General features: G+C 44.4%; 1 protein-coding gene across 1 annotated transcript in view; it reads right to left on the bottom strand.

Moving 5' to 3' along the window:
• PM20D2 (peptidase M20 domain containing 2) overlaps nt 1-15,696 on the bottom strand; it is a 93,501-nt gene that overhangs the window by 47,106 nt on the left and 30,699 nt on the right. The window contains exon 2 of the mRNA XM_068231134.1: nt 2,756-2,904. Within this exon, the coding sequence (XP_068087235.1) occupies nt 2,756-2,904 (149 nt within the window). The remainder of the gene's footprint in view (nt 1-2,755; nt 2,905-15,696) is intronic.

The following is a 15,696-nucleotide window of genomic DNA, read 5'->3' as shown; positions in this document are numbered from 1 at the left end:
CAGTACAGACAATAAGATGACAACAGACAAACAGAAGAAAACAAATATTCTGTTGAAGATTGGTGTTCTTTAGATGAAGGGATGTTTTCTAACCATACATGTGTCATTATTGAGGTTCCACACTGTAAAATGAAAATGTAGTTATATGAGGAGTATATCCAGCAAAATCCCAAATTGCAGCATGTTAAAATCTTCCTGAACTTCAGAAGGAAGGGTGAGTTAGCTGGATATAAAGGGTAAATGAGTTTAGAACTGTAAGTGCCATTCAGCAGGAAAGTGACATAATGAGATAAACTACTCTAAGGTCCCTTTGTATTTTATTAATTCAAATGAGGCAGTTGAGCAGTTGATGAGCGATTTATGCAACGCTTATATACTTAGCATTGAGCGCTAACACGCTCAAAATGCTGCATGTCCTGCGATTGCAATTACCCCTAATTGCAATCGCACTTAATGGGTTCCCCCTCACCTACTTTAATTGGCAAAGTGTTTTTGGGAATCGCTGGCGATCCCAAAATGCTGCCAAATATGCCCTAGTGGTTTCCAGTTACAGGGTGGTGCAATTAAAGTCGGTCATGGCTGCCTGCAATATTTTACCCAGGATTTAAACTATACCACCACCCCTTGGCATATTTAATTGATTCACATTCCGAACTGCTTTTTAGAGATGGTCAAGAAGATGCTAATAATTTTGACTCACGTTTAAATTTAAAGGGAACCTGAGAAAATTCATAAGAAACTGACAGGAAATAATTGGAATGGAACTGTACAACTTTTATGTGTGAACCCAGCCATAGAAAACTGATAGAAAACTGAAAGGACTGGAACAAAGCTGTACAGTTTTATGTGTGAACCCAGCCAAACTGTCACTTGCATACCTGAACGTTTAACTCTTTCAGGCAGAAAATGATTTGTATGCTTGGTACTGTACATAAATCTGTCTCATTATGTCGCATGTCTTCTCGGGCACACTAATGCAAATTGCATGCAGCTTTGAACTGTCTCAATTAATAATTGACAGGAAGTGCATTTAACTGGCCCAATTCCAAGCTTCATACAGTTAGTATTAAGCTTGTATATAAGTCAGAATTATTAGCAAAGCATTGACCATTTCTGTTGTGTTGCAGTAATTTAATATCTAAAACCTATTAAAGAGTTAACAGGTTAATAGGCACTGCTTATTGTAAATTCTGACAATTCGGCTAGGATCAGGTATACTCACCTCAGCCAAGCAATTATATTTTTAGAAATGGATGAGAGATGTGAATGAGGAGGAATGTGTTGTGCTACTCTGACTGAGGGAATGTAAATGAGCTGTAAGCATCCTGAAGGGTCATTTGCTCTTTTCCCCATAGTTGAAACAGGTTGTAGAATAATCTCTACCTAAACTAATGATATTAGCACAAAATGCTGTATTTAAGGAAAACTATTCCTCTCCTATTCAGCCTCTCTATTGGCGAAGAGAACCAGTACCTAGAGAAATTCACACAACTGTGGAGAGAATTCTGAAATTCCACTAAGGTGGTGTCAATGGTGGGATTTTAATCCAGGACTAGAGATGTAAGGCAGGGTTGCTATCCACTTTGTAACTGTTCTTTCCACAATTTCATGCAGGGCCTCTTTTTGCAGTGACAACAGCTTGTAGTCTTTTGGAAAGTAAGCATGGACATTGCACACAGTTGAGGAGTGATGCTGATCCTTTTTTCCACGCACATTTTTTTTAAAGTGGTTTACAATCATCAGATGGTTTGGTATCACATTTAAAATAGCACTGGAGAAGTACAAGTGATAAACAACTGAAAATACAGTTAAATATGGTCACCATGGATATTTTCTGCTTCTAGTAACAAAAGACAGGAGTATAACAGTATTTTATTGGAATTAAATATATCTTTGAGCTAGTATCTGAGAATTATTTATGCATTTTAGCTATTAGCAATTCTGTTAAATAAAGCAGATCGAGTATATATGTTATGGCCGCCAGGATGAGTTGGGCGCAGGGCGAGCCAAATGACAGCTCTCCTTGCTGCCTCTAAACTCCCTGGGGGGGTTAAATACTATTCCCCCTTTGAGTCGTAGCAACTCACAGGGAGGTGTAATTTGGGGTGTGGTGATCACCGGATACCCAAATTACTCTTGCACAGGGCACGCATCATAGCATTGCTGCTATGACCGAGTGCCAAACTTACCTGCTTCGAGCAGATCACCAAAATTTGAGAATTAAAGTAGAATTTCAGAAAGTAAAAAACAATATTAGTGCAACCCAAACTGACACAGAAGAAAATTTTCATGATGCTCAAAATGTTCTGCATCATGATAACCTGGAAAAAAAACAAAAACAGCTGTGGCCCCTACACTGACAAGCCTGATAGTTGAGCAGAACTGCCTGAAGAAAACAGACTCCCTCCAGACCCTCTTCAAGCAAGTGGAGAGAAGGCTTCCCTCAACAAGACAGGAGCCATAGTGTAATCAAGGCTGCTAATGAACATACAGGGTTTTGAAGAGGAACACAGAATCATTTATTATAATCCCTGTGTGATATATTGACTCTTAATTTTTACACATATGGAAAGGTTTATAGCAAACCTGCGTCAACAGGTTGTAAACCACTAGCCTGATATATTGAAAATGTCCAATAGACTATGCCTGCCTTTTTTGTAACAATTCCTAACTGTATGTCACCATGTACCGGTATTTTCTAATAGACTGTGAAGCATGTTTTTGAAAATCCACATTGTTTTACTGCTTCACTCACTCATGTACGGCAACATCTGGTAGAAAGGCTGCATCATCCTGGGCAGGGTGGGCCATAAATGCTACATCCATATCTTCAAAGGCTCCAGCATTTATAAGATCAATTTTACCTCCACCATCTTCCTCTGCAGGAGTTCCCAACACTGTAATCTAACAAAAGAGACATAAAATACTACATTTATTGTCACAGATACAAAAATACATTTTTATAAGTATATAGCTATGCATAGAACCTGTGTAAATACTCAGTGCAGTGCATAGGTCAGTGTTCGGCATATAAGGTGGTCAAGTCAAATTACTCAGTAAAGTAGGAGACAACTGGTTTGCTGCAGTTCAGAAATATAAGTGTGCTGTAGCAGTGGCTTTCAATGATTTAGACATCTTTATGTGAACAGCCCCAAACCCAAGGAGAGTCCCAATTTTTGATTGAGTAATGAAGGAATTAAAGAGGCACTGTAGTGACCTACAGTGCTGCCCATAATTATTCATATCCCTGGCAAATTTTGACTTAAAGTTACTTTTATTCAACCAGCAAGTTATTTTTTGATGGGAAATGACATAGGCGTCTCCCAAAAGATAATAAGACGATGTGTAAGAGGCATTATTGTGGGGAAAAAACATATCTCAGCTTTTATTTACATTTGAGCAAAAAGTGTCCAGACCAAAATGAATCATATCCTTCACAAACTGTCATAGGCCTCAATTCACTAAGCTTATCTCCTGTCTTTAATAACTCTTCTAGAGTTGTTACCATGGTGATAAGGCATGTAGTATTCAGGAAACATTTTACCTCAGGCAAGCCTAAAGTTAGCTCTTCTGTCTTTAAGTTAACTCTCCAATCCTTAAAATAACTCCAGAGTTAAAGACAGGCGTGTGAAAATAACTACAGAGGAGGTAAATTAATTACAGAGAGGGTAAATTAACTACAGAGGAGGTAAAATAACTACAGAGGAGGTAACTTAAGGAATGAAGAGATAAGATTACTCTCTCACTGTGTGGAGGTAAGTTTTCTCTTGCCTTATTATCTCCAGCATGATCTTAGTGAATTGAGGCCATAGTCTGTGGGAAAATCCAAAATTCTATACTATTCCAAATAGTCCAAGCTGTTCTAAAGCATCCTAATTACCCTGATTAATTGGGAACAGCTGTTTTAATCAACTCAACAGGTAAAAAACAGCAGCTCTCTGCAGCTGGTTTGTGGACAGTCATGGCTAAGACAAAGGAGTTCAGTGAGGACCTGCGGCTGCACATTGTGGCTGCTCACAATGTCAGGAAATGGCTACGAGGCCATTTCTAAATGTTTCAAGTTCCAGTGGCTACAGTGTAAAGTATTATTAAAAAATACAAAATGTTCCGCACTGTGGAAAATCTCAGAGGACGTGTCCGGAAGCCAAAAGTAACACCCGTGCTGGCCAGGAGGATAGTGAGAGAGGTGAAAAAGAATTCAAGGATCACCACCAAGGCCTTCCTGGTGATACTGGGCTCTGCTGGTGGCAGGACGCTATTGCGGGCTGGAACGCTAAGAAAGCTACATAGTTTCCGAAACTAGCTGGCAAAGGGAGAACGGAGGATCGTGGAGGACAGGCGTGGGATAGGACGGCTGCTGGGGGCTTGGGGAAGACGAGGTAAGTGAAGCTTTTTGTTTATTTAAGATCTTCAGTTCCATTTTAAGATCCCTGACGACAGTACCACGCAAAGTACCGTGATCGCAGCCAGATACGATTTTCTATATACTCACACAACAAAAGTGAGTGTGTTGCATTTCAACATCATAAATACCTTAGAAATACCCATATAATTAAATTCCAAATACAGTAATTAATATATTAAAATCAATAAAAAGACCTTTGCAAATAACAAAACATAATTAACTGCACTCTATACAGGCATGGATAACAGCCAACGCTTCTATGAAACAGAAATAGGGGAGGGCAAAAGAGAGAAACATGAATAGCAAAGAAGGAGACAGATGCACAGATGGGAAAAGCTAGAAGGAGAGACACTGATGGTGATGTCTGGAGAGAGTAAAAGACATGGGCAGTGAAGGCTGAAGACATGGATTGTGGAGACATGGGATAGAGGAATGGATGTGGAAGGCTGGGAAGAAAGTCACTTATGGCAATGTCTGGAGAGAGTGAAAACCCTGGGCAGGGAAAAGTGGCAGACAGACAAGGCTGACAAGAGAAACATGGAAAAGGAAGACAGGTGTTAGGACACAAGGACTGGAGAGGCATACGATAGAACAATAGGTGGGGAAGGCTGAAGACATGGATAGTGGAGACATGGGACAGATGAATGGATGTGGAAGGCAGGGTGGGGAAAGCTGATGGAAGAGACACAAATGGGGGACAGAGGAATAGATGGGGAAGACTGGTGAAAGAGACAGAGATAGGGAAGGCTGGAAAGAGACAGATGTGTAGGAAGTAGACAGAAAAATGGATAGCAAAGGCTGATGGGAGACACGGATGAAGGCTAGAAAAAGAGAACAGGAAAAAAAAGACAGGCTAGAGAGAGATACATGGACCGGCAGAGGCATGAAAGAAAGACAAGGTTTGGATTAAGGATGCTGGATGAAGATGAGCCACACTCTTTTGGGGTGGATATGGAAAGATGTGTTGGTCAGTAGGTGGCAGATGTGAAAAGTGTAATGCTCACAGCGTGTGGCGCTAATGGGAATTTTGTGGGTTCTAGGAGGAAATGCAGCTTCCAGGCTGTCCAACTGAAATCCGAAATCCACAGATGTACATAGAAAATAAGATCTTGATGCTGACTCTGCCATTATAGTAGGAGACCAACCCACTTATATGATAGGATTTGTGTATACATATTTGTCTGTGCACTATCTAGGCTAAATGTCAGCTATTAATAGATGCAGTTCATCCACAGGCTAGCTGAAGAGACCTGACTTTGCCTGCCAACAGTTTCCCTCCAGGCAGCATCACATTTGGAAACATTAAACTCATGAAGATGCTTAAACTGTCTGCAAACTATTCAAGCAGCTGAACGAAACTGTACCACTTCCAAAACTAAGGCACTAAGTTAATAAGTGTTTCTGCTTTCCAAATGTGATGACACCCCCTGCTACTAGCAAACAGATGATTACTGTATTAACAAGCTAGTGCCAAGATCCGTCCATTCAATTCCCAGTACTTACTAGTATTCCTAGTACTCACGTCATTGCGTCAGAGTTAAAACAGCATGTGCAGCCATGAATATCACTCAATGACGCTCTATGCATTAAAGCTAAAACCTGTCTCTTAGATTAAAAGTGTAACTGTCGGGCACAAAATCAATTCTTTATTTATATTTGGTAAACAGTAATAAGGATGCTAACCAGGCAATCTAAAAGTTAAAATCACTATTACTGTTCTTGTTGATAAATGATCATTCCCCAGTTTACCTGACTCTTATTTGGTACACACAAAATATGGTACGCAAAAAGGAAGTTGCAGGGCATGCTGGGTTGTCCTGTTTTTCTTCTCTACCTCCTCCTCAAACTTAACTAATGCAGCCTGATTGGTTGAAGCCTCTTTCCCTCCTGTTTTCCCCTCCCACACCTATGTTCCTCTCTGATTGGCCAATATTTGCTGTGGAGTGCAGAGGAACAGCTCCTCTGCCCTACCACACACGCCAGACAGGAATTGCATGAAGAGACGGAACGCAATCGCAAGAGAGGCGATTGAGAATGAGCACAGAGACAGATTGTATGTGTGTGCACCAAACTAGTCGCCAACCCGCGACGGTGCACACACCACAGCAGATATGAAGTAGGAACGCGATCGCGAGAGGTGCGATCGCCAGACGTGACACAAGGTTACAGCAAGGCAGAGCACGAGAGTAGCAAAGGCACAGCAAATCATACAATGAGGAGATACGGAAAATAACAAACGCTAGCTAAACGCGAACACCGCACTCATTCGCAACAGTGCACGCGTTTATGCGCGGTCTCCACGTGATAAGCACAATAGAGACAAACACGCCTAACTAACCACCGACAGACAAACATGAAACAGAGGACGCGAGCGCTTGCTTAACGGTTACCTCACCGAGCCTCAAGCAAGCGTTCGTAGCAGACAAGACAGACACACGAAAACATGAATAAGCAAACTATAGGATCCACAGCACTAGCGAAAGTGGCTAGCGCGATCCAGGAAGACAGAACAGAAGGATCCACAGCACTAGCGCAGGATGCTAGTGCGATCCAGGTACAGAGTAGCAGGACAGAAGGATCCACAGCACTAGCGCAGGATGCTAGTGTGATCCAGGTACAGAGTAGCAGAACAGAAGGATCCACAGCACTAGCGCAGGATGCTAGTGCGATCCAGGTAAACAGATCAGAAGGGGCTACCAGTAACAACCGCTGTTCCGGTTAGCACCCAGACACACAGAACGATTTCCTGTCGACCACCGCTGGGACAGGACAATCGCAACAGACAAACAAAACAGATAAGCAATCCTAACTGCACTAAGGAAACCTGCCCAGTGCAGTTTCCAGGGATTACTCTAAGCTGATATTCAAACAATGAGCAAGGCTGACACTCTCCAGAGTGTTTCACAGGAGAAATCCTTATGACCAGCCCAGCATTGTGGGAAACACATAGTACTTATAGTACACGCCTCCAATGAATGTGGCCAGGCAATTTGCATGACAACGTATGCAAATTCCTCAGCAAGCAAAAGCTGCAAAACTGACAGAAGGTCTCCTTTCCAGAGTCCTGCAGCATGCAAACCTAAACAATGGTCAAAAGGCCATTCTCACAATATTTGCAAAAGACTCTAACTGAAGACTCATGAAGGTCGAGACAGCCCGACAAGGCCCAATTCCAGAGTCAGCCCACCCGAAACCGACCTCATCGGAAGGAGAAGCCACCGAAACATGCCCATCAGTACCACAAGTCTCAGTGTAACACCCATCAGGACTGTGAATGCCAGAGAAGAAGCCATCGAAACCCACCGAGCCATGCCCACCACCTTTCAGTGACCGTCCAAAAATACCAAACCTGCCACAATACCCATTCGAAGTGTCCCTTTCCACAAAGCACCCACTGCTGATCTCATCCAAGGTACCAGGAAATATTTCTCCCAGGATCTCCCAGAACACTTTGAAGCTCCGCAGAGATCCCAGGAGGGCAGAACGATCACCAGGCTCACACGGAGAACTATCAAGAACCCCTATGGAACCAATGACAATTCCGGATTCAGAATTACCAGGACAAGCATCAAGACCAGGGCCTTCAGGGACCACCTCTGGGCATGCAGGCAGGCAGGCAACATCAGAACAGGTTTCCACCGAGGAAGCATTTGAGCAGGCTGGCAACCGAGACACACTTGGGCTTTCTGGGTCACAGAACACATCGGGGTACACTAGCAAAAGGGGGACCTCAGGACACGTCGAGGAACTGCCAACCTCAGAGTCCGTTACGACAAGACCAAATCCAGAACCGGGCAGAGAATCATCATGAGCTGTGGTCTCAAGCACTGGACTTTCAAAAGAAGGCTTGGACCCAAACCTAGAAATCTCTGTGACAATAATATCATCATTGACTACATATGAGTGAAGCTCCACCAGAGCTGCAAAGGTAGTCAGCACAACAGCAATGCCTACTGAAGTGGGCAACACCTCAGAAGGACTTGGGGGGCAGGAGACATCTCCTACAAGTTCTGCACCCTTTGGGAGGAACTCGGAGGTCTCCAGGACATCAGACAAGAACTCAGAAACATCATTTTCCAAGTTTTCTAAGAAGGATTCTGAACTATCCATGTTACAGGGCAAAACTGGAACTTTATTTTGTGGACAGGGCAGATGTCCCAGGGAAGGTTCCACCATAAACTGAGACTGAATTTCATCATCATGAGCGGAATGTACAGGAATATTTACTGGAATACACACTGACTCCCTAACTTTAATCTCACTGCACCCAGAATTCTGCGTAGCAGTCAAACTAGCTTGCAACTCCAAAACTGCAGAAAAACAGGTGAGTATAGTAGCAATACCTAGACGAGCCTCTAGGGACACTGCAGGAGACTCTAAACAAGGCCATATTAACTCATCCAGAGTACAGGGTGCAGAATCAGCATTTTCCTTAGAACAAGAAAGGGACTCACAAATGTCAGTGCGAGTGGAGATCATGTTTCCATTCATGGTACAGGGCAGAAAGCTTCTCTGGGCAAAGCAAAAAAGCTTCAGCATCAGATTCGCAAAACCGAAGCGCTGTCTCACTCTTAGATTCGGCTAACAATGTCAAATCCGAGGAGTCAGAACGCAAATACTTGCGAATCAAAAATCGCTTTAGGTTGTGAAATTGACGCTTCCATAGCGCAAACCTCCGCGATCTGCGGGGCAGACTGTAAGGCGTTCAGGACAGAAACACTGGAGCAACTGTCACCAGGCAACGGGCCCTTACAGGTGTGAACAGGGTGAGACAAAGACGCATTAGCAGTAGAAATAGCGACAACATCAGGAAAAACTTTATTAGACATATTAATTTTACTTTTGATGCTGCAAAATTTAGGAATTTTCCCCATAGCAGGATCACAGATGGAAGATCTTAAAGATCTGTCTCTAAATGACAAGGGGTCCCACACATCCTTGAGAAAACTGGCACATTCATGCTGATCACAATCTGCAGGAACATCCGAGAAACAGGCATTAGATCGCATAGATTCAAACTGCACACAGTCAGGAGAGAATCTTTCAGGATTCGCACAGGAATCAACCACAGTGGTACACCCATTCATTTCAGATCGCACAATGTCAAGACTCACATGCTTTACCCCAGAAAGGCAGGAACAATCATCTGACAACGATATCTCTTTATTGGAATCAATTGATTGGTGTGTGTGCAACTCATCCAAAATCGTCTGCCACACATAAATCACCAGATCCACATCACCCTCGTCACATTCATCGGAATCAATCAAAAGGTACATAGAATCGAGACAATCATTCAAGACATCTTCGCTTTTTGCGATGTAAAAATCGCAAAAGGCTTTCCAATCAAAATCAAATTCCTCCATCAAGGCCCCAATGTCCCATGAGGCAAATGGAGGTTCAAACAAGCCAGTATCTAGATAATCTCCATATGGGTGGAGATCAGGAACCAGAACAGATTTTTTTAACTGCTTTAATATAGTGTGCGATCCTACCTATAATAGGATCCACATAAGCTTTGGATTGGGGAAAAAAAACCCGGAGACTGAGCAACATCATTGTACACATCATTAGAGAGTGTTTTATTCAGATGCTTGCGATTTTTAATTTTTCCCTTTTTAGCCACTTTGCATGTCTGTTTAAATGCAAGAAACGTATCCAGGCAGTTCTCTTGCATCTGTTTAGAAGCTAAAGTGGCAAGAGAAACATTGAACTGATTATCATACGGAATGGTTTTGCACATTTCAGACTTGACAGAAATAACCTCTTTATTTGTGGTTGCTATGGGCAACGAATCTTTTGGCTGACAAGCCGAATCAGCAGATTGGCCTGCAAGCACCAACTCATTAACATATAGTAATGACACAGAAATGTTGCATAACCTAATCTGATCAGCATCATGCACTGCAGGAAAAAACTCATAGAAATAACTTGGCATGCAAGTTCTAAGCTTACGAGAAAACACGTGAGCCAGAAATCTGCGAGGGTTATGTCTCAGATTCTTGTGTCTGGCATACTCATCAGCCCACACAAACAGATCCCCTTGGAAAAGATTGTAAGCAATCTGACCACTCCAAGTGGAAATATTGGTGGCCTGAAATTCAGGATTAGCCAAGAATCTGGAACATTCTGATATGAACTCATTTCTGGTTTCAGAGTCCAGTATCTTAAACCTCTTAAAGATACAGGACCCATATTTGACCAAATCGTACAAATCGGAAATTCCCTCTACACTGGGAATTTCGGTTTGGCTGGTCATACTGTAACGATTGTGGAATTCTCTCCGTGATCAGCGAACAGGGCGTGCGCTGACACTGCGGAAATACTCCACAAACGTATAATTTGAGGGAACCCAGCAAAAGGTGCAATGCACCTGTAGAGGGAAATTCCTGTCGGCAGGTGGAGCTGTGGAGTGCAGAGGAACAGCTCCTATGCCCTGCCACAGACGCAAGACAGGAAGGGAAGAAACGCAGGGCAAGATAGCCCTGAAAGAGAGAGATCAAAGCGACAGAGGGTATGTGTGTTCACCAATCTAGTCGCCACCCTGCGACGATTAACTCACAACCAGGAAGATAAAGTGAGAAGGCAATCGCCGGAGATGGCGGTTGCTAACAGCGACACAATACCGAATAAGCACAGATGAGAAATGTATGTATGTTCAACAATCTAGCCGCCAACCTGCGACGGCGGACACACAACAAAGGAAACCGAGTGAGAACGCAATCGCCTGAGAAGCGATTGCGAATGAGATTGAGCAAAGGGACAGATTGTAGGTGTGTGCACCAAACTAGTCGCCAACCCGCGACGGTGCATACACAACAGCAGATATGAAGTAGGAACGCAATCGCGAGAGAGGCGATTGCCAGAGGTGACACAAGGCTACAGCAAGGCAGAGCACGAGAGTAGCAAAGGCACAGCAAATCATACAATGAGAAGATAAGGAAAATAACAAACGCTAACTAAACGCGAACACCGCACTCATTTGCAACAGTGCATGCGTTTATGCGCGGTCTCCGCGTGTTAAGCACAGCAGAGACAAGCACACCTAACTAACCACCGACAGACAAACATGAAACAGAGGACGCGAGCGCTTGCTTAACGGTTACCTCACCGAGCCTCCAGCAAGCGTTCGTAGCAGACAAGACAGATACACGAAAACAGGAATAAGTGAGAGATACGATCCACTGCTCTTTCCGCCAGAGCGAGTGTGATCCAAGTACAGCAAGAGAGATGGAGATCAGACGGATCCACAGCACTAGCGCAAGGCGAGTGCGATCCAGGCAAGACAGATCAGATGAGATAGCTGGTAGCAACCGCTGCTCCAGCTATACTCCAAGAACAAAGATCAGAACGACTTCCTGTCGACCACCGCTGGGACAGGACAATCGCAACAGACAAACAAAACAGATATGCAATCCTAACTGCACTAGGGAACCTGCCTAGTGCAGTCCCAGGAATACTCTAAGCTAATCTTTAAACAATGAGCAAGGCTGACACTCCAGGAGTGTTTCACAGGACTAACCCTTATGACCAGCGCAGGTCTGTGATATCACATGGTATTTATAGTACAAACCTCCAGAGGATGTGGCTAGGAAATTTGCATGACCAACGCATGCAAATTCCCTAGCAGCAGCAAGCTGCAAAACTGACAAAAGGTCTCTCTTCCAGAGACCTGCAGAATGCAGACCTGAACAGTGGTCAAAAAGCTGCCTGCCTGCGCAGGCAGCTGAGCGGATCATTACAGAAAGTAAATAAGGCAGCTTCCATACCACTTTCACCTCGGGTTACCTTTAAAGTACTGTATTACTCTCATGTTAATTCCTCCGCAAATATTCAGTAAGAGTGATAGATCCCCTGTTAGTTACCTCCTGCTTACCACTTACTACATTACCAAAGATACCTTTGCGGCTCCTTTACTGCTATGCCCCAAACTACATTACCCATCATTTCAGCCCCTAAATCGTCTAGCTTTAGCATTTATAAATGATTCCTTTTACCCATAACCTTTTAAACATAATAATATACTCCTACATACCCATTCCTAACTTATATGAAGTTTCAGGATCAATCCAGGACGTCGACCAATTATACATATACATACAATTTAGATTGTGCATTTCCCTCATGTAATCACACAACCTTATATTACTCAATACCCCTATAATCCCACCATAATGGTTGATTCAGCAGTAGAGGAATGTGTGCATCAATGGTTGATTCCATGCCTAACAAGTCCACTCTAAGGCTGGTTTCCCACTGTATTTTGGCATCAGTGTTGCAGAGCACTGCGAAAAACAAGCCTTCAGGGAATACTGTGTTACTATGCGGTATTTCCCTTCTGGCATTCTGCCATACAGGAAGTGCTCACTTCCTGTTTTGGGTATGTCGAAGTGCACGGAAGCGTATTGTAAAATACGCTTCCGTGCATGAGAGTTGCACGCCGCTGCCAACATTTTTAAAATACCTGCATTGCCATAGACTTACATGACTTGTCTTGGCCACAACAATTAAAGGGAAGGTTCAGGGAGGGTGGGTAAAATAAAAATCAATTTCCACTTACCTGGGGCTTCCTCCAGCCCGTGGCAGGCAGGAGGTGCCCTCGCCGCTGCTCCGCAGGCTCCCGGTGGTCTCCGGTGGCCGACCCAACCTGGCCAGGCCGGCTGCCAGGTCGGGCTCTTCTGCGCTCCAAGGCCCGGAACTTCTGCGACCCACGCCGGCGCTCTGACGTCATCGGACGTCCTCCGGGCTCTACTGCGCAGGCGCAGAACTACTGCGCATGCGCAGTAGAGCCCGGAGGACGTCCGATAACGTCAGCGCGCCGGCGTGGGACGCAGAAGTTCCGGGCCTTGGAGCGCAGAAGAGCCCGACCTGGCAGCCGGCCTGGCCAGGTCGGGTCGGCCACCGGAGACCACCGGGAGCCTGCGGAGCGGCGGCGAGGGCACCTCCTGCCTGCCACGGGCTGGAGGAAGCCCCAGGTAAGTGGAAATTGATTTTTATTTTTTACCCACCCTCCCTGAACCTTCCCTTTAACAAAAAAAGGTGCAAAGGGGAAACACTGGGCTGCATAAAAGGGAGTGAATAATTGCAGCACTTGGGAGCCTGGAAGTGGTATTAGCTGCACTTAAGGGACAGGAGGGGATAATGTCTCCAATACTGTATGCAGTTCAGTCATTAACCCCTCCTGGTCCCCAAGTGCAGCCATTAACTTTGCTGGGTAGACTTATACTTGAGTCAATAAAGAATTCACTTTTCATAAAATGCCTTTTGAATCACCAGCAAGCAAGAAAATACTCAAAATAAAATCAATAGTACTTTTTCATCAACTTTTAGGGCTTGTTCACACTACAAGAGCTTTTCTAAGCGTTTTGTGATTTTAAAAGCTCTTGCTAATGTTATCCTATTTGTGTGTTCACACTGGAGTGATGTGATTTTGTATAAGTCCCCCATAGCATTGCATTAGCAAGAGTTTTTAAAATGTCTAGCGTTTAAAAATATCTTGTAGTGTGAATCAGCCCTTAGCTTCATTTTTAATTGTAAAATGCTGAAAATGTAGTTTAAAGAAAAGATGAAAATTATCTACTAGGAGATAACTAAGGAGAAAAAAATAATTGCCCATGGGCCAGGGGCCCATATGCAATTCCCTTTTCCTCCAGAGTTTTCTCCTAGGTGATATTTTCCCAACTTGTCATGCCGTCTGGAGGGTTTGTAAAGATCCAGACAAAGCGTCCATTACCGTCTGGTGACTGCCCAGCACAATATTGATGTTTTCCACCGAAGTGGTAAGTGTGCCCAGATGGCTGGTGAGTGCGTCCATTTGCATTTTTTGGTCTGCCGTTCTGTAACGATCGGTGTAACACAGAGAGGGTCTGATTATTGGTGATCTGCAGTATCTGTTAGTCTGTATTACAGCATTAGAACAGCCTAGTGAATGTAGCCTCTGCCCCTTAACACCCAGGCCATGAGATTGAGCCTCTGTGGATCTGGGTGATATATCTCTCCCTGCTGGAGAAGGTCTGGTCGGTTGGGGAGAGGAAGAGGAGATTGTAACCTCAAGTCCCACAACAGGGGAAACCAAGGCCGGTTCGGCCAAAAAGGCAAGATCGCTATAAGTGTCACTCTCTCCCTCAATAGTCGTGTCAACAGTTGTGGGATCATTGGTGTTGGGGGGTAGACATAGCCAATTTCGAAGTTCCAATTCGCTGTTATGGCATCTGTCGCCATCGCTTGCCTGCAAGGGTATCTGGACATGAACTTGGCAGATTTCGGATTGACTGCCGACACCATCAGGTCTATTTGGGGATACCGAAACTGGTTGCAAATCCATTGGTATATCTCCTGGCAAAGACTCCACTCGCCGTTGTCTATATGATGGCGACTCAGGTAATCGGCCTTCGTGTTCTGTTGACCCGGGATATAAATCGCTCTCAGATCCCATACATTGCGTTCCGCATATTGGAAAATCTCCCCCGTCTGCAAGAGCAGATTCCTGCTCTTCATGCCTTCCTGTCGTTTTATGTAGGAGACCGCTATTTGATTGTCCATCCTGATTAACACAGGCTTCTCGTGTATTACAGTCTGAAAACTCTGTAGTGCATGAAGCGCCGCCCTTAACTCTAGGATATTCGCCGGGGTGTGATTTTGAGGCGTGGGCCACACCCCCTGGGCTGACTGCGTTAGACGGTGTGCTCCCCAACCCTTCAGACTGGCATCGGAAGTAACGATGGTCAAATCCCCAGGTTGGATCATATGACCCCTCGTCAGGTTGCTCTGGATGTTCCACCACTTTAGTCCCTGCTTCATGGGAGCCGTGATCTGAATCGTCTGCTCCATATGTTGCCTGTTCGATTGTGTAAGAAAACCCCACTGAAAGGGTCGGATGTGCCACTGCGCCCATCTGATCATTGGTATAGTCGATGTTAGGTAGTGTAACGATTGGTGTAACACAGAGAGGGTCTGATTATTGGTGATCTGCAGTATCACCAAGAATACAGATATATACCCGATTATTGATGATCTGCAGTATCACCGATAATCAGATATATTACTAACCTCTGGACACCTGAGAGATATGAGTGTCTGGTGCAACAGCAATACTTTGAGAACAATACCAGGAGGACAGGTACAAGGCAGTAAGGAATACTGCTGGAGTAGTACCTTTCAACAGCCTGAGACTCTCCCGTGGGGAGGAGTCAGACTGGGAGAGGGAAGGACCAGAGCGTGAGTGACACCAATAGAAGGATGCCACTGACTGATCTGTGAACTATATCTTAACTGGGGAGATAGCTCTCAAG

The sequence above is a fragment of the Hyperolius riggenbachi genome, chromosome 4 (assembly GCF_040937935.1).
Source record: "Hyperolius riggenbachi isolate aHypRig1 chromosome 4, aHypRig1.pri, whole genome shotgun sequence".
NCBI classification, from domain to species: Eukaryota; Metazoa; Chordata; class Amphibia; order Anura; family Hyperoliidae; genus Hyperolius; species Hyperolius riggenbachi.
Note: the sequence above shows the minus strand (reverse complement) of the source record. Positions and strands in the feature narration are given on the sequence as shown.